Source organism: Protopterus annectens, chromosome 15.part0 (assembly GCF_019279795.1).
Source record: "Protopterus annectens isolate FY-2018-M chromosome 15.part0, PAN1.0, whole genome shotgun sequence".
NCBI classification, from domain to species: domain Eukaryota; kingdom Metazoa; phylum Chordata; order Ceratodontiformes; family Protopteridae; genus Protopterus; species Protopterus annectens.
This window is the reverse complement of record NC_056749.1, coordinates 119,640,872-119,668,261: the sequence shown is the minus strand read 5'-3', so window position 1 is coordinate 119,668,261 and position 27,390 is coordinate 119,640,872. Positions and strand designations below refer to the sequence as shown.

Genomic DNA, 27,390 nt, shown 5'->3' with positions numbered 1-27,390 from the left:
TTACTAAAACACTAGAATATGCACACTGCCCCGTCTCTTGTGTAACATAAAGTAAGTGTTCTAATTCTTTTTACAAGCTATATATATATTATAGAAGAATTAATAAAGAGATGTACTAGAAAGATGTAAGAAAATATTAAATGAAAACTTCCTTCCCATCCTGTTAACATCACACTAGCTGCCTTGCACTAGTCTTTCTACTGTTAATCCCCTTTTGGCTGATTCCTTCATTTTACAGCTACTGTAATATCCATGCGCGATTGTTATGGTCTTATATGGCATGACTTTCCTCATGACCATCTTGTCATTTGATGTTTGAAACTGGTATAACTGAGGATGCATTTTAGTATCAGTGTCCTCTTGTTGTAAACAGTGTACACATACAATACATGAAATAAACATTTATTGCATACAGTTGCTCTGATTGTCATATTCATGTTTAGATATTATTAGCTTTTTGCCTAATAGTTGTTATAGTTAACCTTCCAAAATGCATTTGACTCCTTCAAATGTAGTTCCATATTTTAATTTTTTATATTACATTACTGTGAAAAATTTTAATAAGGAATTTTTCATTAAACGTAATGCCTACTTAATTTAATAAAAAATATTAAAATATAAAACAGTGCTAACAAGATGTCAAGTATTTTTTGCTTCTGTTAATGCAAAGACTACTTTGTACTGTCACAGTAAAATACTAAACCATTTGGACAGTAGTTTCACAATGATTTCATTATTGTCTAGTGCAAAACCAACGCTAGAAGAGGGGGTTTGTAAATAGCCACCTCTTCAAATAAACAGCAGATTTAAAAGTTAGACTAGTAAACCAGTGTTTTATGAATGAGATATATAGTGGTCTGTCTTAGAACTGGCTGTCTGTTATGCCTTTTAAAGAGATTACATTTTAAGCACCCCAACTCTGCCATTAGAGAATCCCATTTTAGAGCAATAGATACATAGAGGTTATCCTGTACATTTCACGTACTGACCATCCGCTCTATAAATAAAGCATAATAAGAGTTTCTCTGTGCTTAAAGGTATATCCCAGTGGACAGTTGGTGCCATATGATGTTGTCGCTATGCCTGAACAAAACTGTTTTGTTTCCTCATCCATCGCCTTCAAGACTCGTATCCCTTTTGGAATGCACAGTGTCCTTGCCTGTAAGAAAAAAAAATCTACTTGTTAGGGACACAGCTCACAAGCTCTTTGCAAAGCCAAAAAAATGGGGGGGGGGGGGGGCAAAGATTCAAAAGTCAAAGACAATTTTTAAATATTACTTTAATTCACTTAAAAACTAATATATCAGCATGTATTTTCTGAACAATAAGTAGAAAACTCTAATTTCTGACATTATTGACTGTAATTCTCATTGATTTACCAGAAAATCAAAAATTCTGCTCAGGACAGGGCAAAAATAAGGGGCCAATTCAAATACATTGTGTAAGATCATGGAATATGTAAGAGGTATGGGACATGAAGAAATGAATCTGTTTCCACATGGAGCTATAAGTATTACACTGCAAACTCCAGAAAAGAGAGCAGCCTTCTACAATGCCTGAACTATATTGCATACTGTGTATTCAACACTCAAGAATAAAAGCATTCAACTTCTCATGACTTACTATAGTAATATGTTCTACTTCATATAAAGATAATTGAGGAGTACAGATTAACTGGGCTTTGTATACTGTTTTGCATGGTTCTCTATGGGCTTCACCTTCATTCCTTAGTTACCTGCTACATTCACAATCACTGTTTTGAGTCTGCTTATGTGGGGTGCTTTGACTGCATGTTCCACAACATTTGGGTCATATGTCAGCCAGTATCTAATGGATGTTCAGCACTCGTCACTGTTGCAGTAATCTTAGCTGCATGGGTCTTAACCTTCTAAAGATCTCATGTCCAGCCAGTATTTATAGGGCCATAGGTTTATACTAGGTAAACAACCACCAGGGTCTTTATAAGCCTAGCCATGCAACCCATTACAGTTTTGTCCTTGAATACCTTGGACACCTATATTAGTAAGGTCATAAAGGTGATGTGGGGGAGGGTAAGTTATTTGGGGATTCATTTACTTATGGTCAACCTTTGTCCATCAGAGACATAGGGACCAGACCAAGGGTGAATTTCTGATTTCCCAAGGTTTTGTCTGATTAAGGTATTGCATGAGCTCTGCTTCACATGAATGGGAAGCTTATTCGCAGATGACTGCCAACTAGGAGCCATAGTCAAGTCCCCAAATGATGTGGACATCCTACAGAAGATCCTCACTAGACAGATGCCTGGTGTCAGAGCCATGGCCTCAAGCTCAATGCCAAAAAGTGCAATGTCATCCCCCTTGGTAAAAACTCCGTACCCATGAACTACCACATAGGCAGCAATCTAGTTAACACCGAATGCGTGATAAGAGACCTTGGGACCCAGGTGGACAGTAGTCTCTCCTTTGATAGTCACATTGCCACAGTAGTCAGGAAGTCCTTCTACATGGCACACCTCATCATAAAAGGGTTCTCATCCAGGAAAAAAGAGGTCATTGTTCCCCTCTACTCAACACTCTTTAGACCCATTATGGAGTACAACACCCCTTTTGGAATGTACCTGACAAGACATCTGCAGCAGTGGAGAGGCCACAGACGTACCTCAAAAAGAGGATTACTGGCCTCAAACAAATGCCCTACACTGACCGCCTCAAAAAACTCCAGCTTTACTCCGTAGCATATTGCCTACTCAGAGGTGATCTCTGCCTAACATATAAAGCTATGTCAAACCCAGAGCTGTTTGACATGCTACACCTAAAGAAATCCCAATCCCCCCAAGCTACATGCTCTAGGGACCTAAACCTTGTCACCACAATAAACAGGACATGCTGGAGGGATAGATTCTTGTCCCAGAGACTTCCTATACTCTGGAACAAGCTACCCATCTATGTCAAGCAACGTTCTTCATTAGCAATCTTCAAGAAAAATCTTGATGAGTGGATGGGAAATAGGAAATACACCCCGGGGATCACTTCTGTGTCTGGACAGTGGCACAGGAAAATAACTTTCTTGGGTGGCATAAGCCATGGAACCTTGTTGGCTAGGCTTACATAGGCCCTTGGTCTGATAGCCTAGTACCTACCTATGAACCATATTGGAGGGGATCTCTGAAGCACATTTTAGTCTCTTCAACATGTTTTATTTGTTTTACAGGCACAGTTCAGGTCCTTGGATCTAGTGTTTCTGGTGCTGTTAGTTTTGCGCAAGAGATCCATCAGAGCTGGATCTGAGGATGCCTTATATGCCAGGCATAGCTTGTCTCTCAGTAACTTGTAGGAGACTGAGTACAGATATAGGTCCTTATGTTGACCTTTGAAGGATAAGACATTTATTCCCGGAATTTTCTTGATGTGGAACCTTTGAGGGCATCCAATTGCTGTACGTGTCAAGCTAGGTACATGCCAAAAGGGGCACAGTAAGTAGAGTAGCACTACAGCTTCCTTGAATCTGGGTGCCACACCCTTGACAAAGAGTTGGGCAACACAAAATGATTTTCTTACTATCTTGGCTAAGTGTTTGTCAAAGGCCTAATTACTGTCTACATATGTTCCTTCATCCTTAGCTATCGGAGCCAACTGTTAAGGGTGATTTATCAATGGAATAATTAGCTTGGGTGGACAATTTCAAAAAGATCACTATAAAGCATTTCTTTGTTTTTTTTTAAACCTTTATTGAATTATCTCTTGTGACACATGTAAATTTACATTTATAGAAAAGTAATCAAACTGTATTAACAAGTTTACCTTTACAAACATTATACTTCACATATATTGCTATATATATCATATAACCTAAGTAACATTTCATAAATTATTCAATTCCTGCTCCCTTTTTTAAAAATGAAACATCTTTATTAAACCATCGTTTACGACATAGACAGTCATACGTTCATATAAATGAAAACAAACTACACCGACACAATTCTAGTTGCAAATACATTACATCACAAACTATAGTGACACACTCCCAGCTGCAAGCATTATACATCAATTATAATCTACCCAATCATTTTCCGTCAAAGATTACATAGCTCATTTAAGTCCTGCCTTCTTTTAAACCTCATTCTTCCCCTGTATGTATTGTTCCCACAATTCCCATTTTTCCTATGTAGTTTGCTCCTATCCTTTTCTAAAGATTTCAATTCCAGTTGTTTTATCTCTGTTACTATATTCACTACTTGTAGTATAGTTGGTTTAGATTTTGATTTCCGTTTTCTAGTAATTGCTTTTTTGGTAGCCAACAAAATTCGACACAGCAAGGCCTTATCATGTCTAGGTAATTCTGATTCTGTATCATAGCTCAGAAAAATCATTTCCCTCATCACACCAATCTGCCCACCCAGCTTCTCCAACAGTGCATCCTGCAGGAATCCTTAAACTCCACCAACTCACCTCACTCCCAGAAAATATATTCTCAATTACCTATTTCCCCGTCACACCTCCAACATTTGCTGTCTACCTGAGAAAAAATGTTCTGGAGTTTACTTGGGGTATAAAAATATCTGTGTAAACATTTCCAAGCAAAAATCATAAATCTTCTAGATTTTGTTGCATATTTGGGAGACATACAGATAGATTTCCATTGTTTCTTTGTGAATTGCTTATCTAATCTCTCTTCCCAATCCTTTCTAACCTCCTCTGATTGATTCTTCTAATAGTTATCTTGCAATACTTTATATGCTCTATCCTTGATAGGAAAGACAATCTCAAAAATGCAGTCTAAATAAATTCTTATAGAGTCTTTCCATTCTGTCATTTTTCCATTTCTAGTTATTTGCTCCCAATACCTTGGTTCCTTTGCCAGTTTTCTCCAATAAATTCCAGCCCCCTCTTGCCTATTGTCTACATCCCTAATTATAGTCATCCCTATTGGCAGAATCTCCTTTCTCCATTTCTGTGTTGGCTTAGTTCTTAGGATACTTTCTGCTACTTTATAGATACTGTATAATATTCTTTATGGTTATTGGTATTCTTCTTAAAGGCCTGCATCCAAAATCCAAGTTTCTCCTTGTTTCTTGAGCTTCTCCCAGTTTCATCATCATCCCTTTCCACTTTGAATTATAGTTTTCTGTTTCTGCTATGTATAGGAGCCTTAACTGTGTAGCTCTAAAATACCCCTTCAGATTGGGTAATCCCAATCCACCCTGTTCTACTGGAAGAATCAGTTTATCCCACTTGACTCTTGCTGTCTTCCCTTCCAAGATAAAGTCCTTCAGCTCTTTATTAATTGCTATCCACAACTTTTCCTCTAGTTGATAAAAATATGCCTGACGTGTATAAGACTAAAGGGACTAAAAACATTTTGACCACTTGTATCTTACTATCCATATCCATATCCATATAACAGAGCTTCCATTTTCTCAGTTTTTGTATTATCTTTTGTTTAGTCTCTTCCCACATATCCTTAGTTGCTATACCAGAGTAATTTTTAATCCATACTCTTAAATATTTCATTTTATAATGTCCCCATAAATATGGATATCGCCAAACCAAGTCATAAGTGGGTACATAATTTACCACTATTGCCTATTTTTTTGATTTATTAATTTTGCATCCCAAATAGATTTGAAACTGTCTCAGAATGTTCCACAACACTGTAATGTCTCTTTCTGGTTTTGTCAGGTATAAAATAATATCATCTGCAAATACAGCCAGCTTTTCTTGACCACTATTCCAATTATATCCTTGAATTTCGGAGTCCCTTATGTTCTTTGCCAATGGTTCTACATAGAATGCAACTAACAAAGGGGAAAGAGGACACCCCTGCCTGGTTCCTCTGCTCAAGCAGAAATTATCAGAGAGGACCCCAACCACTTTAATTTTCACCTCCAGTGCCTCATATATCCTCCTAATCAACCTTATAATTTTTTTCAGGAAATGCAAGTCCCAGCTTACTCTGTCAAATGCTTTCTCTGCATCAAGACCCACCAAAAACAATGGTATTTTCTTACATTCTGCTTCCCTCTGGATCATCACTGTTTTTTAACATTGTCAGATGTTTGACTTCCCTACAAAACCGCATTGGTCCATATCTATCAGTTTTTGCATTACTTTTGACATTCTTACACAAAAGGGTCTGAGGTCTCCAACTTTACTTCCTTTTCCTCTTAGGCACATTCATGACCTCTGTAAAAATGAGCACTTTGACTTGTTTTCCACTGTATGCTATTTCTCTGGATGCATGTATTGGTCAAAAATGGGAATCACCTAGTGTAGCTTTATGAGACTGCCTCCCCTGCATATAAAAAGGTCTGTCTTCATCAAGATGATGATAAATGGGGAAAGTAACCTCACACAACACAATTCCAGTATCACATAGTCCCACCACATCAGCGAACCAAACACATAAATACACAAAAACATACTCGGAGGCTCTAAATAAAAATCTACCTAAGCAACAGAGACCTCCAAAGCAGGCATCCAAGCAAATGCTACCTCAAAACAAAACACACACAACACATAACCCACAAAGTCAGTGTGCCAAGCAGCCACAGCCCTTAAGGCTGAATAACACACCTGATACTCTTGTTATAGGTGACTCTATTGTCAGACACACTGACATCCCGCTCACTAGGCTGAATAAAGAGAAGGTCCCGGTGAGCTGCCTGTCAGGTGCTAGGATCCGACACATAACGGAAGCACTCAGGTCACTCCAAAGCAAATACTAATATGACTCAGTCATTGTACATGATGGTGTGAATGACCTGAGACGTACCTCCCAGGACTACATGAAAAGAGACATAGAGGAGCTCTCTGATCATGTAGCCCAGGCTGGTATGACCCTGACCTTGAGCAGCATCTTACCCTCACTTAGAATGATGCCACAGTACAAAGACAAAATGATCGATTTTAACAATTGGCTAAAATTTTGGTCTCATTCAAAGGGGATCCAGTGTCTGTCAGCCTGGGATGACATGCTCAACAAGCCACGTTGCTTCACTAGGGATGGCTTGCACCTGTCACCACTGGGCTTTCGGATATTGGCAAAGGCTCTTGCCACCCCCATAGTGCCTTTTTTAGGCAAGGCTCAAAAGTCAAACCCACCCCCATAGACAGCACAAGGAACAAGAAACTAAGGGTAATGCTGCTAAATGCCAGAAGTCTTAACCTCAAGATGCACGCACTCGAAGCTCTCCTCAGTATGGAGAACATCGATATCTGTGCAGTGACAGAAACCTGGTTCAAGGCTCCAGATAGCACCCCAGCACTACCAGGCTATACCTCGTATCATGCTTTTCGGCCCCAAAACCCAGACCGAACCACAAAAGGAGAGTGAGTTTCCATATTTATCAAGGATATCCACACCTCCAGGTTAGTGGCATTGCACGAAGTATCGGAGACCATCCATGTGAACTAACAGTGGGCAAGACTGCTTTTCAGTTTATAGCATCCTACAGACCACCCTCTCAAAGTCAGGAATCCTATTCAGCCTTCCTGAAAACATTGAAGAACATGAAGATCTCTCCGAACACCATTATATTGGGCGACTTCAACTACCCAAACATTGACTGGGAGCACTACTCAAGCCCCAGCACCTTAGCCCAAAGATTCCTGGAAATTATAAACTCAAATGCTATGGAACAACTAGTCACCACTCCCACAAGAGGGGACAACATACTAGACCTGATCATTACCAACATGGGGACTCTATGCTCCACACCAGAAGTATATCCCTCATTGGTAAGATCAGACCATAAATTAATTTCACTGGATGTCCACATCCCGACCCCACCCCCAACCCAGAAAACCACAGTGAAAAACTTCTCAAAAGCGAACTTTTCACTTCTCAAAACCGAAGTGGAATCCTTCAAGACCCCAGGGCCAGTGGAAATTACAGCCCAAACTGCAGAATCCTATATAAATGCATTCTATGGACATCTCCAGGAATGCATGGATCATGCTATCCCAAACAAAACCAAGACCCAATCATGGTGGACCCCTGCCATAAATAAACTGTACAACAGAAGGAGGAAGCTACTACATGATAGAGCAAAATCCCTAATAGGGAAGGCATCTCTGATCAGTACTAGCAAAAAATTACGATCCCTCATAAAATCCTCCAAGGCCAGCTTCGAGAGAAAAATTGCACAGGACACCAAAGACAATCATAAGGCTTTTTTCAGTTATGTTAGAAACCTGGGATGCAACTCCCAGACTTGTTCTGAGTTGATTCTAAATGACAAAAAATACACTGAACCCACAGACATCACCAATATCCTGGCAGACAGGTTCAGTGCAAACTTCTCCACCCCCCCCCCCACAAAACAGCAAGTATCTATCCCGGCAGAGGGCTGCCTCCCAAACATCTCAGATGCTCAGGTGAAGGCTGCCCTCTCCAAAGCAAAAAACACTGCTTCTATGGGACCAGATGGTGTCCCAGGTTGCGTCCTACATGAACTACAAGAGGAACTAATCCCTCAAATAAAACAACTATACAATCTCAGCCTCACTACAGGATATGTGCCCACAGAATGGCATACAGCAACAGTGGTCCCACTCCACAAAGGTGGAGCCTCTACGGACCTTGGAAACTATCGCCCCATAAGCCTGACTAGCTTAGTCTGCAAGGCTATGGAGAGGATCATCATGGAGCTCATAAACAAAGACATTGGGGACCTACAGACACTAGATCCTACCCAGTTCGGCTTTGTCAAGGGCAGATCCTGCCTTTTGAACCTGGTTGACTTCTTTGAAACAGTCACCAAAGCCATAGATGAAGGGAAGGTAGTCCACACAGCCTATCTGGACCTTGCAAAGGCATTTGACACAATACCCCACTCGGGCATCATAGATAAGCTATCCAGCTTAAATATAAACCCCTATGTCACAAGATGGGTCGCAAACTGGCTCAAAGACAGAACCCACAGAGTGAGAGTTGCTGGAACCATGTCAGACTCGAAACCGGTCACAAGTGGCATCCCACAGGGTTCTGTCCTGGGACCACTCTTGTTCGGTATATACTTTTCCGAGATACAGGCAAATGTGGGAGGACTATGGCTCACCAAGTTCGCAGACGACTGCAAACTGGGCGCCATAATCAACTCTCCAGCTGACACAAACATCCTTCAAAAAGATCTCACAGAGACAGATAACTGGTGCCAGCACCATGGTTTAAAGTTAAATGCCAAAAAATGTATAGTCATACCTTTTGGCAAAAACAATGTGCCCACAAATTACCACATAGGCGGAAACCCATTAAGTACAGAGAAAGTTATTAGGGACCTGGGGACCCAAGTTGATAGCAATCTCTCCTTTGAAAACCACATTGCCAAAGTGGTTAGAAAGACCTTCTACATAGCCCACCTCATCACAAAGGGTTTCACATCTAGATCAAGAGAGGTAATCATGCCCCTTTATTCATCCCTTATCAGGCCCATCATAGAATACAATGCCCCTTTTGGGATGTACCTTACCCGACACCTGCAGCAATTAGAAAGACCCCAAAAGTATCTCACCAAGAGGATCAAGGGTCTCAAACAGATGCCATATGCTGCTCGGTTAAAAAAACTCCAGCTCTACTCAGTTGCACACCGCCTACTTCGAGGCGATCTATGCCTGACATACAAAGCTATGTCAAATCCAGAATTAATGGACATGCTCCACCTCAGTAAATCTAAATCCCTTAGAGCCACACGCTCGAGGGACTTGAACCTCAGCACAGAAATAAATAGAACTTGCTGGAGGGACAGGTTCATAACCCAGAGGCTCCCTTCGCTCTGGAATAGAATTCCAGTTCATGTGAGGCAGAGCACCTCACTGAATCTCTTCAAGAAGAATCTCGATAAGTGGATGGGGGATCGTAGGTTTGTCCCAGGGATTACTCCCGTGTCACTATTAGACAGAGGCACAGTAAACTAAACCTTAAAAAGGGCACACTATACTCAAATCAAGGGGTGGCGTAAGCCATACAGCATCGGGCTAGGCTTATAATTGCCCCAGGGCAGATAGCCTAGTATGAACCTATGAACCTATGAGTGAGCCTCTTATAAGCAGGCACTGTAAACTTTTTTGCTATACAAGGAAATATTAGCTTTTAATATTGCATGTCAGGAGATAATGACCCCGTACAAGTGGGAAAAGCCTCTCATATTGCATGTGATAGGCTGGAAAATGTTTTGTAATAAAGCTTTCATACTGGCTCCAAGGAATATGAGCCCCACTGATGCAGACACAACCTCTCATTTTACATGTGTTACAAAACAGACTAATAAAGTCTGGTGATAGCTCATAAAAGCAGGCATTTTCAGTTAAAAAGTCTAAACCACTCTGTTAGATGGACCTGATATAGCTCAGGCAAAAGATATAGTTCTATAGTTGTAGCACATAGTGTATTCATAGGTTCATAGGTTCATAGGTTCATACTAGGCTATCTGCCCTAGGGCATTTATAAGCCTAGCCAGAGTGTGTTTGGCTTTCGCCACCCATTTTAAATTAATTTTGCTATGCGGTTTTTAAGGTTAGTATACTGTGCCTCTGTCTAACAGTGACACAGAAGTGATAGCCGGGGTAAACCTACGATCTCCCATCCACTCATCAAGATTCCTCTTGAAGAGAGTCAATGTGGGACTCTGCCTAACCTGGACTGGGATTTTATTCCAGAGTGAAGGGAGCCTCTGGGTTATGAATCTGTCCCTCCAGCATGTCCTATTTATTTCAGTGCTGAGGTTCAAGTCTCGAGCGTAGCTCGATGGGATTTGGATTTTCTGAGGTGCAGCATGTCCATTAATTCTGGGTTGGACATGGCTTTATACGTCAGGCACAGATCGCCTCTGAGCAGGCGGTATGCCACTGATTAGAGCTGGAGTTTCTTTAACCGGGCAGCATATGGCATCTGTTTGAGCCCTTTGATCCTCTTGGTGAGGTACTTTTGGGGTCTTTCCAGTTGCTGCAGTATTAGAATGTTTTGTTTGTTAGAAGTTAAAAATAAAAATAAAACCCTTTAACTAAGAATGAGGTTCCACAGGGTGTTGAGCTGGTAAAGTCTTATGGGTCTTTCAAGAACATTCAAATAAGGGCCTAACGTCTATGCTCTGGGATTGGCTCTGAGTTTTTCCATCTCCCAGACTTTCCTCCAATCAGTTCCCATGGACTCTCCCACCATTGTCTGTAACTGCCTTTAAATAACTGACCTGTTGAATGTAATGTATTAGAACAAGAACACTCTCCCATCTACCTACTTAACTGAACTACTGGAAACTTCAACCAGGTGTCTTTATTCCTCCCACAGGGAGGGTATCAGAGAGAGAGAGAGAGAGAGTGTGTCTCTTAGATCAGCGAGTTAAAGTGATTTCATCTGGCCTAATCCTTTATACTCTGTTTCTTGTTAGTCCTGTCATCCTCTGGTTCACAAGTGGGATAACAGACTTCACTCGACGCCTCTGGATTATCTCTGTTTTCATTTATAAGAATAGGGTATCCTTAAGAATCAACCTTTCCCTCATCCCAGAAATAGTACCAAAATTCACCTTAAATCAATCTCTTCATCCCCCTGTATTTCTTCTGAAAATCAGAAGGTAGTTCAGCATGAATAAAATCCTTGGAGACAAAAGTCATGCTGTAGCAAAGGTTTTACTGTATTCACATTACAGTATGACAGCATTTTCAGAATCACAAAAGTGAATCTGAACATGGCAGACTAATGGCTACCTTAATACACATACAAAGTTCCATATAAGCAGTTTCTCAGCTTAGCTGGCTCTTTTGGAATATTCTGTATTTACAATTTACTCTACCTAGCTGAGTGTTAGTTTTTTTTTTTTTTTGTAAATGACAGCTATTATTCTGGAAGGTTTCTTGTCTGATGTCAATTACTCCTTACATTCTCATGTCCAGTAAATTTCCTTATGCCTAATAATATTCTGTTCCTTTAGCATGTCATAAAGCAAGGTCATAGAATAATAGTGATCTATTCACCTGTCCCTATAATGTTTCTGACTATGTTTGTAGTCATGAACATCACATCTCAGGCCAAACACATAAATCTACATATGCTGAGGATCTTAAAAAAAGTGTATCTAAACCAAAAAGGCCTTACATATGTAATCTAAGAAACAAGTACCCTCAGCAACTTCATAAGCACAAAGCAAAGATAGCTCCTGCAATGAAATATACATCCAAGAGACACATTGTCTCAAGTCAGAAACCCATAATGCAAATGGCCACACAATCCAATATCGTAGTTATAGGTAAGACACACTGAAACACCACTCCCCAGGGTGTGCAAGGAGAGGGTCACAATCAGTTGCTTAACAGATGCCAGAATTTGCAACATCATGCATGCAGTCAAGTCCTTGCACCACAAGTACACATAAGACAGTCATAATGCATGTGGGAGTAAATGACTTGAGATGTACTTCTCTGTATTATATGAAGAGAGGCATGATGGAGTTCTCAGAATATGTGCCTGAGGCAGGTATGAACGTAACCTTGAGCAGCATTCTGTCATCACCAAGAATCATGCCACACTTCAAGCAAAAGATGAAAGACTTCATAAATTGGCTTAGTTTCTGTTGTTATTCAAAGGGGATATGATACACATCAGACTGGGAGGAGATGGTAGACAGTCCTAACTGTTTTGCCAGCTATGACCTGCACCTGTCTCCTCAAGGTTTTCTTATATTGGCTAAATCCTGGTCCACCCCCATAGTGCCTTTTTTAGGCAGTGCCAGTTACCTAAAGTTTCCAACATAACAAAACAAAATCCAGATAACATAAAGCTACTGCTGCTCAGTGCTAGGATCCTAAACAAAGAAGTCCAGTCCCTACAAGCATTCCTTACCCTGGTAAACACTGATATATGCATCATCATGGAGACTTCATTTAAGACCAGTGAGAGCAGTCCATCAGTGCAGGATTCCAATGCCTAACACACATTCAGGCCCATCTCAATTGATGAAAACACTAAAGGTAAAAGTGTCTCTATACTTGCAAAATAAAATTTCAACATCAGACTCATTAGACAGGACCTATAACTCCTTCATGGCCAACTAACCATTAACAAAACTTTTACTCACATCATAGCTAACTATAGGACCTCTTCTACGTGCCTCTTGGCCCATACTTCCTACCTGACTAGTATGTGTTCAGCCAAACAGTATTCTCCAGTGGGACTTCAACTACCCCTCTATCAACTGAGAAATGTATACATCCTTTAATGTATATGCCCAGAGTTTTTGGGACTTCATAAATACAAACTTGCTGGACCAGTTAGCTTGTACCCCGACCTGAGGTGGCAAAATCTTCAATTTTGTACTTGCCAATATGAGACAGCAAAGTTCACTACCAGTTGTAACTTCCTCCTAGTCAAATTGGATCATAAATCAGTCACATTCACCAAAAGGATGGAGCTGGAAGAATTCTCTAATAACTCAGTATACACAGATTATGTTAATGCTAATTACTAAAACGGAGTGAGTGATGACCTAGCTAAATTCAGCATCTCCTTCAAAGCCGATAACCACTGTGCATACGCAGAATGTTTTAACACCAAATTCTGTGTTTGTGTAAATAACTGCATAGATGGATCTGTCCCCCTCCAAGGTAAATATGATGCCAAATTTAAAAATAACCCTTATACTGGGAGACTTTAACTACCCCTCCATTAGCTGGGAAAACTACTCCTCTTCCAACTCATTTACCAAACGATTTCATGCAAATAACTGCTTGGCTTTAGGTAATCTGTACCTAAAATACAATGGGTAAAAAAACTTCTTATGACGAATAACTAGGCTTCTGAAGAACCTCATGGCTCAACAGCCTAGAAAGTACCTATAAGTCTGTGAAATGTCTGACAATACCCTTGTTCACATTGCAGCCTAACAAACAAAGCGCAGCTATGCTACTTTATCTAATGTGATATCTAAAATAATTTCAGAGAACACACTTATATTTTTATATATATGCCTATCCAAAAAGTAAAAAGTCATGGGCATTCAGAAGCCATGTGAAATACTATTATGTCCTTAAGGAATAATTTGCATATATCCCATGGGCCTCCACTACATGAGGTTTAAGGCATTACACAGTAATGATTCTGGCTTGGCTTGGTCTTGCTTGCACTTTTGACTAAATGGTTTGCCTGTGTGACCTTTTACCCTTTGGTTTACAAATAATTCTACTTGAAGAAATTCATCCTGATACCTCTGCTTTAACTCTACTTGACACTTTCTTGAACCAAAAAATAAGGAAGAGAGGGAGAATCCTACATACTCTGGATACCCAGTGACCTCTCAGATACTATATTGACAGGACAAAAGACTTTAGAACTTCCCATCAACTTTTCATTTCCTAGGATGGTAAAAAAAGGGTCAGTCAGTGTCAAAACAGACTATGTTTCCATATGATTATCCCATGCAATCCAGTTTTATTATTTTCACCATGGAAAGACCTTTTCTTTCAAGGTCAAAAAATCACTCTGCCACAACTTTGACTACCTTTAGAGCTTTTTAGAAATGGGTGGCCTCTTTAGGTGGCAACTGAGTCACGTGTACACATCTTCACTAAACATTATAAAAATGACCTCTTCTCTGAGTGAAGAACAGGCTTTAGTAGGACTATTCTTCAGGGGCTCAGTGGCTCTGACCCTTTTTCCTCCTCCCCTGCTATCTAAGTTTTAGTAACTGTCCCATATAACTTAGGCTGTTGCAACAGTGATCTAATAGTGAACATAGTACAGTAGTGTAAGTGAACTTACCATAACACTCATAATAGTAAATGATCGAACAGATCTCTGTTACAGTACTAACAATCTTCCTTCCTATCTAAGCTTTAGTAACTGTCCCATATAACTTAGGCTGCTGCAACAGTGATCTAATAGTGAACATAGTACAGTAGTGTAAGTGAACTTACCATAACACTCATAATAGTAAATGATCAAACAGATCTCTGTTACAGTACTAACAATCTTCCTTCCTATCTAAGTTTTAGTAACTGTCCCATATAACTTAGGCTGCTGCAACAGTGATCTAATAATGAACATAGTACAGTAGTGTAAGTGAACTTACCATAACACTCATAATAGTAAATGATCGAACAGATCTCTGTTACAGTACTAACAATCTTCCTTCCTATCTAAGCTTTAGTAACTGCCCCATATAACTTAGGCTGCTGCAACAGTGATCTAATAGTGAACATAATACAGTAGTGTAACTGAACTTACCATAACACTCATAATAGTAAATGATCAAACAGATCTCTGTTACAGTACTAACAATCTACCTTCCTATCTAAGCTTTACTAACTGCCCCATATAACTTAGGCTGCTGCAACAGTGATCTAATAGTGAACATAGTACAGTAGTGTAAGTGAACTTACCATAACACTCATAATAGTAAATGATCAAACAGATCTCTGTTACAGTACTAACAATCTTCCTTCCTATCTAAGTTTTAGTAACTGTCCCATATAACTTAGGCTGCTGCAACAGTGATCTAATAGTGAACATAATACAGTAGTGTAAGTGAACTTACCATAACACTCATAATAGTAAATGATCGAACAGCTCTCTGTTACAGTACTAACAATCTTCCTTCCTATCTAAGCTTTAGTAACTGTCCCATATAACTTAGGCTGCTGCAACAGTGATCTAATAGTGAACATAGTACAGTAGTGTAAGTGAACTTACCATAACACTCATAATAGTAAATGATCGAACAGATCTCTGTTACAGTACTAACTATCTTCCTTCCTATCTAAGCTTTAGTAACTGTCCCATATAACTTAGGCTGCTGCAACAGTGATCTAATAGTGAACATAATACAGTAGTGTAAGTGAACTTACCATAGCACTCATAATAGTAAATGATCGAACAGATCTCTGTTACAGTACTAACAATCTTCCTTCCTATCTAAGTTTTAGTAACTATCACATATAACTTAGGCTGCTGCAACAGTGATCTAATAGTGAACATAGTACAGTAGTGTAAGTGAACTTACCATAACACTCATAATAGTAAATGATCGAACAGATCTCTGTTACAGTACTAACAATCTTCCTTCCTATCTAAGCTTTAGTAACTGTCCCATATAACTTAGGCTGCTGCAACAGTGATCTAATAGTGAACATAGTACAGTAGTGTAAGTGAACTTACCATAACACTCATAATAGTAAATGATCAAACAGATCTCTGTTACAGTACTAACAATCTTCCTTCCTATCTAAGTTTTAGTAACTGTCCCATATAACTTAGGCTGCTGCAACAGTGATCTAATAGTAAACATAATACAGTAGTGTAACTGAACTTACCATAACACTCATAATAGTAAATGATCAAACAGATCTCTGTTACAGTACTAACAATCTTCCTTCCTATCTAAGCTTTACTAACTGTCCCATATAACTTAGGCTGCTGCAACAGTGATCTAATAGTGAACATAGTACAGTAGTTTAAGTGAACTTACCATAACACTCATAATAGTAAATGATCGAACAGATCTCTGTTACAGTACTAACAATCTTCCTTCCTATCTAAGCTTTAGTAACTGTCCCATATAACTTAGGCTGCTGCAACAGTGATCTAATAGTGAACATAGTACAGTAGTGTAAGTGAACTTACCATAACACTCATAATAGTAAATGATCGAACAGATCGCTGTTACAGTACTAACTATCTTCCTTCCTATCTAAGCTTTAGTAACTGTCCCATATAACTTAGGCTGCTGCAACAGTGATCTAATAGTGAACATAATACAGTAGTGTAAGTGAACTTACCATAAAACTCATAATAGTAAATGATCGAACAGATCTCTGTTAGAGTACTAACAATCTTCTTCCTTCCTTCCCCCTTTTCTTGTGTTTCCTTTATAGGGCCGTGTGTTTTGATTCCTCTCATAATGTAACTGCTAAGGTAGGATGCCCACATCACTATATTTCCCTTTTTTATTACCACATAACTAACTGTATCTGGGCTTTAGCTTCCTTTTCTCTGAGGTAATAAAGATCTGAATTTTGATGATTGCACATCTCCTTTTACACTGGCATGCTGTTGTGCCTCTTCAGATATATGGTTCGTGTGGAAGGGAGCCCAAAGCTTTGAATTCTAGCCAGACATCCAGTCCTTGACAGTATACATGCTAGATAGCTTAGGGTAATGCAGCGATAATGTATTTGAACATACACTCTTATGGTAAGTTATACTTACACAACAGTACTTTCCCAATGTCAGTATGCTCATAAGGAGGTTTTCAATCATATCTCCAAAAGCTTGTAGATCAAACTTCAGATGAATTAGACCTGTGCCTACCAGCAATCTCTGCCTTGAGAAAGAAAATGAGCTGTGAGTGAATGGAGCTTGTTTCAACCCTAGGAAAACTCATCAGTCCATCCCAACTGGTAGTTTTATTTTCTAATGTCGTACTCATTAGACTCTGACTTTTGAGCCTCCTGCATGAATGTATGTGCATGGATTGCAGAATATATTTTACGCGGTGATGCATTTTAAACTGAAATAAATACTGGTGGTATTTTCTAGCAAAATACCATGTGTATCATTATTAAATGTAGATTATAAAATATTCATGGCAATCATGCCTCTAGAATAAAACAATTTCTTCCAGTGTTGATAAAGATTGATCAGACTGGGTTTATAATGAACAGGACCATCTATGATAATATCAACAGAATAATATCAGTAATTGATTATACTAATAATTTAAAAAAATAACTAACTTTGGTTAGTCTGGATCAAGGGCGCCCGCAGGCAGGTGCACCCCCCTGGAACTGGCTGGCCAAGAAATTAATTTTATTTTAATTGAAAAAAAAAGTTTTTTTTTAAAGGGCGTTCCTTTTTAAGAATGGCCTTTGCATTCCGTTCAGTTGCACAGATGCAACAGGTGTTTGTGACCTGTTTTCATCTTCTGTGTCTGTGTGACCAATGATTTATGTCTCCATCTTTCGCGCCTACCAGGAATTTGAATTCCAGAGGACGTTTGGACTGCAGACGAATGTAGAAGTGAGAGGTAGGTGTGTGCATGTGTGTGTTTAAGTGTTTAAGAGGTGTGTGTGTGTGTGTGTGTGTGTGTGTGTGTGTGTGTGTGTGTGTGTAAGAAATAGGTAGGGAGGAATCTGCGGATGTAAGAAGTAGGTAGGGGTGTGTATGAGTGTATGTAAGAAGTAGATAGGTAAAGGTAGGTGTGTGTATGTGTGTTTTTCAGTGTGTAAGTAGTTCTTATGGTTCATACTCAGACAGGGCCAGTTATCCTAGGCAGTGTTATGCAGTCAGCTCCCCAATGAACAGTAACAGCCAGCAGGCTGGGGAACCCCCTGGTAACAAGCCACCCTTGGTGTCCTCTTTTCAACAACAACATCAACAACAGCAGTAGTTCTGGCATGGTCCTGGGACTGGAACCCGTCAGCCCACTTCCACTCCAAACTTAAACCAGCTTCTGACATCTCCTAGCACAGCTAGAGGTTACCAGAACTTTGTAGGATCTGATTACAGTAATAGCCCCCAGGATGGGAGTAACAAGGGACCAGCAGACATGGTGAACCAGCATGGTGGTGGCAACCAGGTTTGGGTAGGAAGGCAACAAAGGAGTCACCATGCCTCCATGACCCCTGGTAACTATGGACAACCTCACACAGCCAGAACCCAGGTAACATCGCCTGTAGCTTCCTGATCAAATAAAGTGGCTTTGTTTTCTTTCTTTCAAATGTTGAATGAGGATGATCTGTGTGTATGTGTGTGTGTGTGTGTGTGTGTGTGTGTGTGTGTGTGTGTGTGTGTGTGTGTGTGTGTGTGTGTGTGTGTGTGTGAATTTGTGTGTGTGGAGGGCTTTAGTGTACCTTTTTTTTCTAAGCCTGTTAGAAGGAATAGCCATTTTAAGCATCCTGTTGTCCTTTTTATTTTTGAAGGCTGGAAGTGAACATTTTTTTGTGTGGACAGGGTCAGGGGTTGTGGGACAGTTAAAAGTGAAGGTCTTGTCCTTGTACTGACTGACATGAACAATGTCTGTCGTCATAAATACAAACTATGGGTAGTCTTTCTTAGTAATTTGCTTGTGTTGCAGTACTAGAAAATATAGGCCACTGTTTTCTCTTTTTGACATTGATGCTTACATTATTAAAGTTGGAATTCATGCTCATTTTCTGTTGATGGGGACAGATTGTTAATTTTGTGCCGTCATTTTCATTGAAGGTTGTTTATCCTGTGTCTTTCCCTTTGCCTTTGCTTGCTGAAAGTGCCAGCAAACAGATCAGTGATTTGAGTAAGTGTAGATTGTTTTGAGATTGGAATGGAGGTAAAATCCTTCTGTCAAAGCCGGGAGACAGTTGGTCTTAGGTTGACAGCCTCTCTGTAATCTGATTGGCTCCTCATCATCTGCTCTTGGCTATTTATAATTGCTTCTGATGTAATGCTGTAACAGTTCTGATGAGTTCACAAAGTTTTACTGTAGCTTTTTTGTTTATATTATTTTTTTTTGTACATTTGTGTACTTAATACTTAATATCAGAGCCTTGGCCGGCTAGCATCTACCTGAAATCAGCTGGATGTGTAAGTGAATTTAAGTACACTTTTATCTACTCTTTTGCATATAGCACTGTATTTAATTTATTTATATGTGTTTTTCACTGAATATTAACTCAACTGAAGTTGTGGCTGTCTCTCTACAGAGTACTTTTTAGAATTTCTGTGTAGCCACTGATAGCAGTAGGGGGTAGTTTCACCTCATCACTGACATTCTGTCTTGCCTTATATAAGTGGTACATTTTGAGTTATCTCTGCTTAATATCAGAGCTTTGGCCGGCTAACATCTACCTGAAATCAGCTGGATGTATAAGTGAATTTAAGTACACTTTTATTTGCTCTTTTGCATATAGTACTATATTTAATTTATTTATATGTGTTTTTCACTGAATATTAACTCAACTGAAGTTGTGGCTGTCTCTCTACAGTTAGTTCTCCACCCACCCTGCCTGTTCTTGTTTTGGCGTTAATGTTGGCGGCTTTGAAATTGCCCGCCTCTCTTGTAGATTTGTATTTGGATACTCCTTCTGGGCCCATCTCATTTGCTCACTCAACTGAGTGCAGTGAGATCATATTCTGATTTCAGGCACTCCTACTGTGTACAATGAGAGCATTTGAGAAGGGCAACCCCTGTAGCCTCTTAATCCTGCTCTGTTCCCTCCCTCAAAAAAAAAAAAAAAAAAAAAAAATATATATATATATATATATATATATATATATATATATATATATATATATATATATTATTCAGCTGCTCTTACTTTAACTGTCTTAGTTGCTCTTCTGCATGCTGTTATCTGTTCAGTCGCTCTTACTCTGCACTTATTACTGCTTGTTAGTAGCCTTCTAATTTATTGCCTTCTGCACTTGTTTTTTAGTCATTTGTTAATTTAATTGCATTTATTTGAACTGTATTTGCCACAGTGTTGCTAATCATGTGGGTGTGCTGGCCTGCACTACAATTTGAATTGTATTTACTGCTTTTTTAGCTGCTTTTCTGTAAAAAAAAAAAAAAAAAAATTCTAAGCTTGTTTCCTGCCTTTCCTGTAACTAGTCAAGTCCAGATAGAGACTTGCTGTATCCAGGACTGCTGGTAAGTTTCTGAGCCCCCCAAGCCTTTCTGTGTTGGAGAGAAGCCTTCTAGCTTATCAGTGGGGGTGGTAAGCACTAGGTAGCCTATCTACCATGGGAAGAGTGGGTTTTGGCCCTGAAATTGTAGTTCATTGGCCGTTTGGGCAGTTTTTCCATCTCTTTCTACTTTCTGGTTAAAAGCCGTTTTGCTTTTGGTCCCTGCCTTTCCTTTAACTAGTGTAGTCTAGGTACAGATTTGCTGTATCCAGGACTGTATGTAAGCTTCTGAGCCCCCCAAGCCCTTCTGTGCTGGAGAGAAGCCTTCTAGCTTATCAGTGGGAGTGGTAAGCACTAGGTAACCTATCTACCACAGGAGGAGTGGTTTCTGGCCCAGAAAGTATAGTTTATTGGCCGTTTGAGAAGCTTTTCAATCTCTTTCAACCTTCTGATTTAAAAGTCTGTGTTTGCGCTTGTTTCCTGGCTTTAATGTTACTAGTCTAGTCCGGGTACAGATTTGCTGTATCCAGGACTCTTTGTATGCTTCTGAGCCCCCCAAGCCTTTCCGTGTTGGAGGGAAGTCTTCTACCTTATCAGTGGGAGTGGTAAGCATTAGGTAGCCTATCTACCACAAGAGGAGTGGTCCCTGGCCCAGAAATTGTAGCTATTGGCTGTTTGAGCAATTTTTTCCATCTCTTTCAACTTTCTGGTTTGAAAGCTGCACTTGTGCCTCTTTCCCGCCTTTCCTATAACTAGCCTAGTCTGGTTACAGAGTTGCTGTATCCAAGATTTTTAGTAAGCTTCTGAGCCCCCCAAGTCTTTCTGTGTTGGAGGGAAGCCTTCTAGCTTATCAGTGGGAGTGGTAAGCACTAGGTAGCCTATCGTCCACAGCAAGAGTGAGTTTTGGCCCAGACATTGTAGTTTATTTGGCTGTTTGGGCAGTTTTCCATCTCTTTCAACTTGCTGGCTTACAAGCCTACGTTTGTACTTGTTCTCCGCCTTTCCTGTAACTAACCTAGTCCAGGTACAGATTTGCTATATCCAGGACTCTTTGTAAGCTTCTGAGTCCCACAACCTTTTCTGTATTAGAGGGAAGCCTTCTAGCTTATCAGTGGGAGTGGTAAGCATTAGGTAGCCTATCTACCACAAGAGGAGTGGTTCCTGGCCCAGAACTTGTAGCTATTGGCCGTTTGGGCAGTTTTTTTTCCATCTCTTTCAATGTTCTGGTTTAAAAGCCACACTTGCGCTTGTTTTCCAACTTTCCTGTAACTAGCCTAGCCCAGATACAGAGGTGCTGTATCCAGGACTGTTGGTAAGCTTCTGAGCCCTGCAAGCCTTTCTGTGCTGGAAGAAAGCCTTCTAGCTTATCAGTGGGAGTGGTAAGCACTAGGTAGCCTGTCTATCATGAGAGGAGAAGTTCTTGGCCCAGAAATTGTAGTTTATTGACCACTTGACAGTTTGTCCGTCTCTTTCAACTTTATGGTTTAAAAGACCACATCTGCTCTTGTTTCCCATCTTTCCTGTAACTAACCTACTGGGTAGCACTAGAAAGCCTTAAACTGATACAAGCCTTCTAGCTTAGAAGAGAGACTTTGGAGTGATTAAGTATCAGTTTTCTGTACTTTCTTGCTGTACTTAACTGTTTTCCGCCTAAATGCAGATTTTCCAATGTTTATTGTGATTTAAAAGCTTGTTTTTTTCACATATTGTACTTATTTGACTGCCTGCACTTTTAAAAAGTTGTTTTTTGTTTAAATACTTTGTTTAACTGTTGTAGGCTACACACTAAAGTGCGAAGCCTTTTCTGATCGTTTTAGTCGTTTAAAGCTGTTTTAAGTGTATTTTCTACTGTTTTGCATTATCTTTTCAAAAAAAACAAAAACAAAATAATTCCTTGTTTCCCGCCTTTCTAAGCTAGTATAGTCTGGTTTTCAGGATAGTGCTGAATTCAGGGCTGTGATACTAGTTTCTGAGTTGCCCATACCTTACTTGGATAGAAGGAAGTTTCTCTGTTCACCTGTGAGAGAGGGGAGCTTTGAGCAACCTATCTGTCCCTGGAGGAGTGGTTCCAGCCTAGAAGTTAATAGTTTATTGGCCATTTTGGGCTAATTTCTATCTCTTTCATTTCCTTACCATAAAATCTGTGTCTGCACGGTTTTGCGCACCGGGCAGTGCCTGTTAGCTACGGTTAAATTATTCCCGGCTCCACTAAGCCTCCTCTTCAGTTTTTCCCTTGAAACTAGTCTAACTCTCAACTTGAGCACTCAGAAAGCATCTTACAGTCCAGCACTTGCTCAGACCTAATAGCAGGCACTAATATACCCTGACACTGATTGCCCAGTAGGGCAAGGCTCTTTATTCTCCCCTCACCAACCAAGTGACTAAGCAGCTCACCCTACTATTCAGGCATGACCAAAGGGCAACTTCAGGTGCACTCTTCAGTCCAGCTTGTGAATCTGGGTATCCTGAGGCAATGTTACAACTGCCTCATGTACACAGACAACCCTCTCCTTCTACCACAAAACACTAACATATGTGAGAGATGCAATTATACAGCCATACTGGAAGCTAAGCTGTCTCCACCCAAGACTGGAACAGACAGTCAAGAGGAGAAGGTTAACACTTGCACCACACCTCCAGCTGCACACAGACCTACTAAAACAGCACTGGCAAAAAATACACATAAATACACAAAATCATACTCGGAGGCTCTAAATAAAAACCTGCAAAAACATCAGAGACCTCCAAAGCAGACACCCAAACAACCTGCACTTCTCGTCACAAACCAGACAACACATAAAACACAAAATCAGTGTGCTGCACAATCACAGCCCTTAAGGTGAAATAACATACCTAATACACTAGTAATAGGTGACTCTATAGTCAGGCACACTATCGTCCCACTCAATAGGCTGGACAAGTAGAAGGTTACTGTTAGCTGCCTGCTGGGAGCCAGAATCTGCCACATAACACAAGCACTCAGGTCACTCCAGAATAAGTACAAACAATAAGTGCACTCTGGATGTCCACACCCCACCACCACCCCCAACTAAGGAAACCACAGTAAAAAACTTTTCTAAAGCAAACTTCACCTTACTTAAGACAGAGGTGGTACGTTTCACAGCCCCCATGCTAAAGGATAACGCTGCCCAAGATGCAGAAACCTTTACAAATGCACTCTATGAGCACCTACAAGGATGCATGGATCGTGCCATCCCTAGCAAAACCAAGACTCACTCCTCTAAGAGAAGGAAACCTGTTTGTTGGACCCCGGCAATAAACAGGCTATACAATAGAAGGAGGAAACTAGTTCAGAAAAAAAGCAAATCCCAAGAAGGACAGACATCCCTGATCAGTATCAGTAAGAAACTAAGGTCCCTCATGAAATCATCCAAGGCTAACTTCGAAAGAAAAATAGCCAAGGATTCAAAAGATAACCACAAAGCCTTCTTTAGCTATGTTAAGAATCTAAGTGGCAACTCACAGATATGCACTGAACTAGTGCAAAATAGCACAAAATATACTGAACCTACTGATATTGCCAACATCCTGGCAGATAGATTCAGTGCAAACTTCACCCCCATCTCACCTCCAAAAGGGCCCACAACAGTACCGAAAAAGTGTAGCATCCCAAAAATCACAGACACACAGGTGAAAACAGCCCTTTCAAAAGCCGAAAACACAGCATCAGTGGGACCAGATGGTGTCCCAGGCTGCATCTTGCATGAACTACAGAACGAACTAACCCCCCACCTAAACACGCTGTTCAACCTCAGCCTCTCCACAGGCTACATGCCGATAGAATGGCACACAGCAATGGTTATTCCTCTCCACTAAGGAGGGGCCACAACTGACCCTGGTAACTATCGCCCCATAAGCCTGACTAGCCTGGTCTGCAAGGCTATGGAGCGCATCATCATGGAACTTATTAACAAAGACATTGGGAACCTCCAAACACTTGACCCGACCCAGTTTGGCTTTGTTGAGACAGTCACCAAGGCCATAGATGAGGGAAAGGTGGTTCACACAGCCTACCTTGACTTGCCAAGGCTTTCAACACCAATCCCCACTCAGGTATTACAGAAAAACTCACCAGCCTGAACATAAACCCCTACATCACGAGATGGGTTGCCAATTGGCTTACAGACAGAACTCACATGGTAAGAATAGCCGGCTCCAGGTCCGACTCCAAACCAGTCACAAGTGGTGTCCCGCAAGGCTCAGTCCTGGGACCCCTACTGTTCGGCATATACTTCTCAGAAGTACAGGCAAACACAGGAGGACTATGGCTAACCAAGTTTGCCGATGACTGCAAACTGGGAGCCATAATTGACTCTCTGGCTGACATGGACATCCTCCAAAAGGGCCTTACTGAGACAGACACCTGGTGTCAAAGTCATGGCATCAAGCTAAATACCAAAAAATGCATAGTCATCCCATTTGGAAAAAAACAAAACACCCACGAATTACCACATAGGTGGCAGCCCCCTTAATACAGAAGAGGTAATAAGAGATCTGGGGACCCAGGTAGATATTGATCTCTCCTTTGACAATCATATTGCCAACGTAGTTAGGAAATCCTTCTATGTGGCCCATCTAATTACTAAAGGGTTCGCATCTAGAAATAAAGAGGTTATAGTGCCCCTCTACTCATCATTCATTAGACCCATCATAGAGTACAATGCCTCATTTGGGATGTACCTCACAAAATACTTCCAACAGCTGGAAAGACCACAAAAGTACCTCACCAAGAGGATTACTGGCCTCAAACATATGTCATATGCAGCCCGACTGAAAAAACTCCAGCTGTACTCAGTGACATGTTGCTTACTCAGAGGTGATCTCTGCCTGACTTACAAAGCCATGTCCAACTCAGAATTAATGGACATGCTCTACCTAATGAAATCCAAGTCACTGTGAGCCACATGCTGTAGTGAGCTAAACCTCGCCACAACAATAAATAGAACATGCTGGAGGGATAGATTCCTGTTACAGAGACTCCCCATGCTTTGGAACAAAATTCCAAATTACATCAGGCAGAACACCTCACTAGGTAACAGAAAATACACCCCTGGGATCACTTCATTGACTGTGCTTGACAGAGGATCAGTTAATTAATCAATGGGGTGGCGAAAGCTGACACACTTTGGCTAGGCTTATAAATGCCCTTGGGCAGATAGCCTAGTACCTACCTATGAACCTATGAAGTACAGGCTAACACAGAAGGTCTTTGGCTAACAAAGTTCGCAGATGGCTGCAAACTAGGAGCCATGATCAAAACTCCTAACGATGTGGACATCTTACAAAAGGGCCTCACTGAGACAGATGCCTGGTGTCAAAGCCATGGCGTCAAGCTCAATGCCAAAAAGTGCATTGTCATCCCTTTTGGTAAAAACTCTGTACCCATGAACTACCACATAGGCGATTATCTACTTAACACCAAAAGTGTGATAAAAGACCTTGGGACACAGGTGGACAGTAGTCTCTCCTTTGATAATCACATCACCACAGTAGTCAGGAAATCTTTCTACATGGCTCACCTCATCACAAAAGGTTTCTCATCCAGGAAAAGAGAGGTCATTGTTCCCCTCTACTCATCACTCAAAAGACCCGTTATAGTGTACAACGCCCCTTTTGGTATGTACCTCACCAGACATCTAAAACAAATGGAAAGGCCACAGAAATACCTCACAAAGAGGATTACCGGCCTCAAACTGCAGACCACCTTAAAAAACTCCAGCTTTACACTGTCGCATATCACCTACTCAGAGGTGATCTCTGCTTAACATACAAAGCCATGTCAAACCCAGAGCTGTTGGACAAGCTTCAGTTAAAGAAATCCCAATCCCTCCTGTCACCACAATAAACAGAACATGCTGGAGGGATAGATTCCTGTCCCAGAGACTTTCTGTACTTTGGAACAAACGACCTATCTATATCAAACAATGCTCTTCAGTAGTATTCTTCAAGAAAAATCTCGATGATTGGATGAGAAATAGGAAATTCACCCCGGGGATAACTTCTGTGGCTCTGCTTGATAGGGCACAGGAAAATAATTTTCTTGGGTGGCAAAAGCCAGGGTACCATTTGGCTAGGCTTATATAGGCCCTAGGGCCAATAGCCTAGTACCTACCTATGAACCTATAAACCTATATCTAAATAGTAAATTAGAATCATATCCACATGTGCATCTAAGGCAAATGCATGTTTTTCAGTGAATTTTAAAGTGTGACCTTGAAATGCTCAGCTGTAATATCATTTGAATCCTAGTAAGGAAACTTAAGAAATTTATCTCTTGGAGTATACTCACTGTTCTTGTAATCTTGACTTCCATGGAGCAGATTTTTGCTGTATTTTTCCGGTTATTGATCAGGTTTTCTTCTAAGTTAATATTTTTAATGCAGTGCTAATATTTGATGGTAGCAATCTGGATACATCTCTACTGGGTGCAGATTTTCGGCTTGCAGAAAATTTGAGTTCCTCGTCCAGTACAACTTCATTTAGGACATGTAAATCAAAATAATTTGTTTTTGAAGAGGCAGATTTATTTTAATGCATTGCATCTTGAAAAAAGAACTTTAACAGCAGGCAGATTTCAGCCGTTGTTTTACATCCTTCTGAAGGTTTGTGAAGTTCCTGATATTTGGGTTAGTAGATGTTTTGCTATGTGTGAAATGCATTTTTGACTTTGAGAAAAATGTAGCTCCTGGGGAAAGGTGGGGGTTATAAAACTAAGGATCAGGTTTTCTTTAAAAAGTTGGTATAGTCAGTACTTTGACCTCAACTTACGATATTTTCCTAGTTGAAAATTGTTTAAAAGAA

The 27,390-nt window shown here is 40.4% G+C and overlaps 1 protein-coding gene across 2 annotated transcripts in view; it reads right to left on the bottom strand.

The window, feature by feature from the left end:
- Positions 1-386: 386 nt before the first annotated feature.
- The window catches only part of LOC122790018 (liver-expressed antimicrobial peptide 2-like), a 157,404-nt gene continuing 130,400 nt past the window's right edge, over positions 387-27,390 (bottom strand). For both annotated transcript variants that reach the window (XM_044057554.1, XM_044057555.1), the window contains exon 3: positions 387-1,159. In XM_044057554.1, the coding sequence (XP_043913489.1) occupies positions 1,120-1,159 (40 nt within the window). In that variant the 3' untranslated portion in view covers positions 387-1,119. The remainder of the gene's footprint in view (positions 1,160-27,390) is intronic.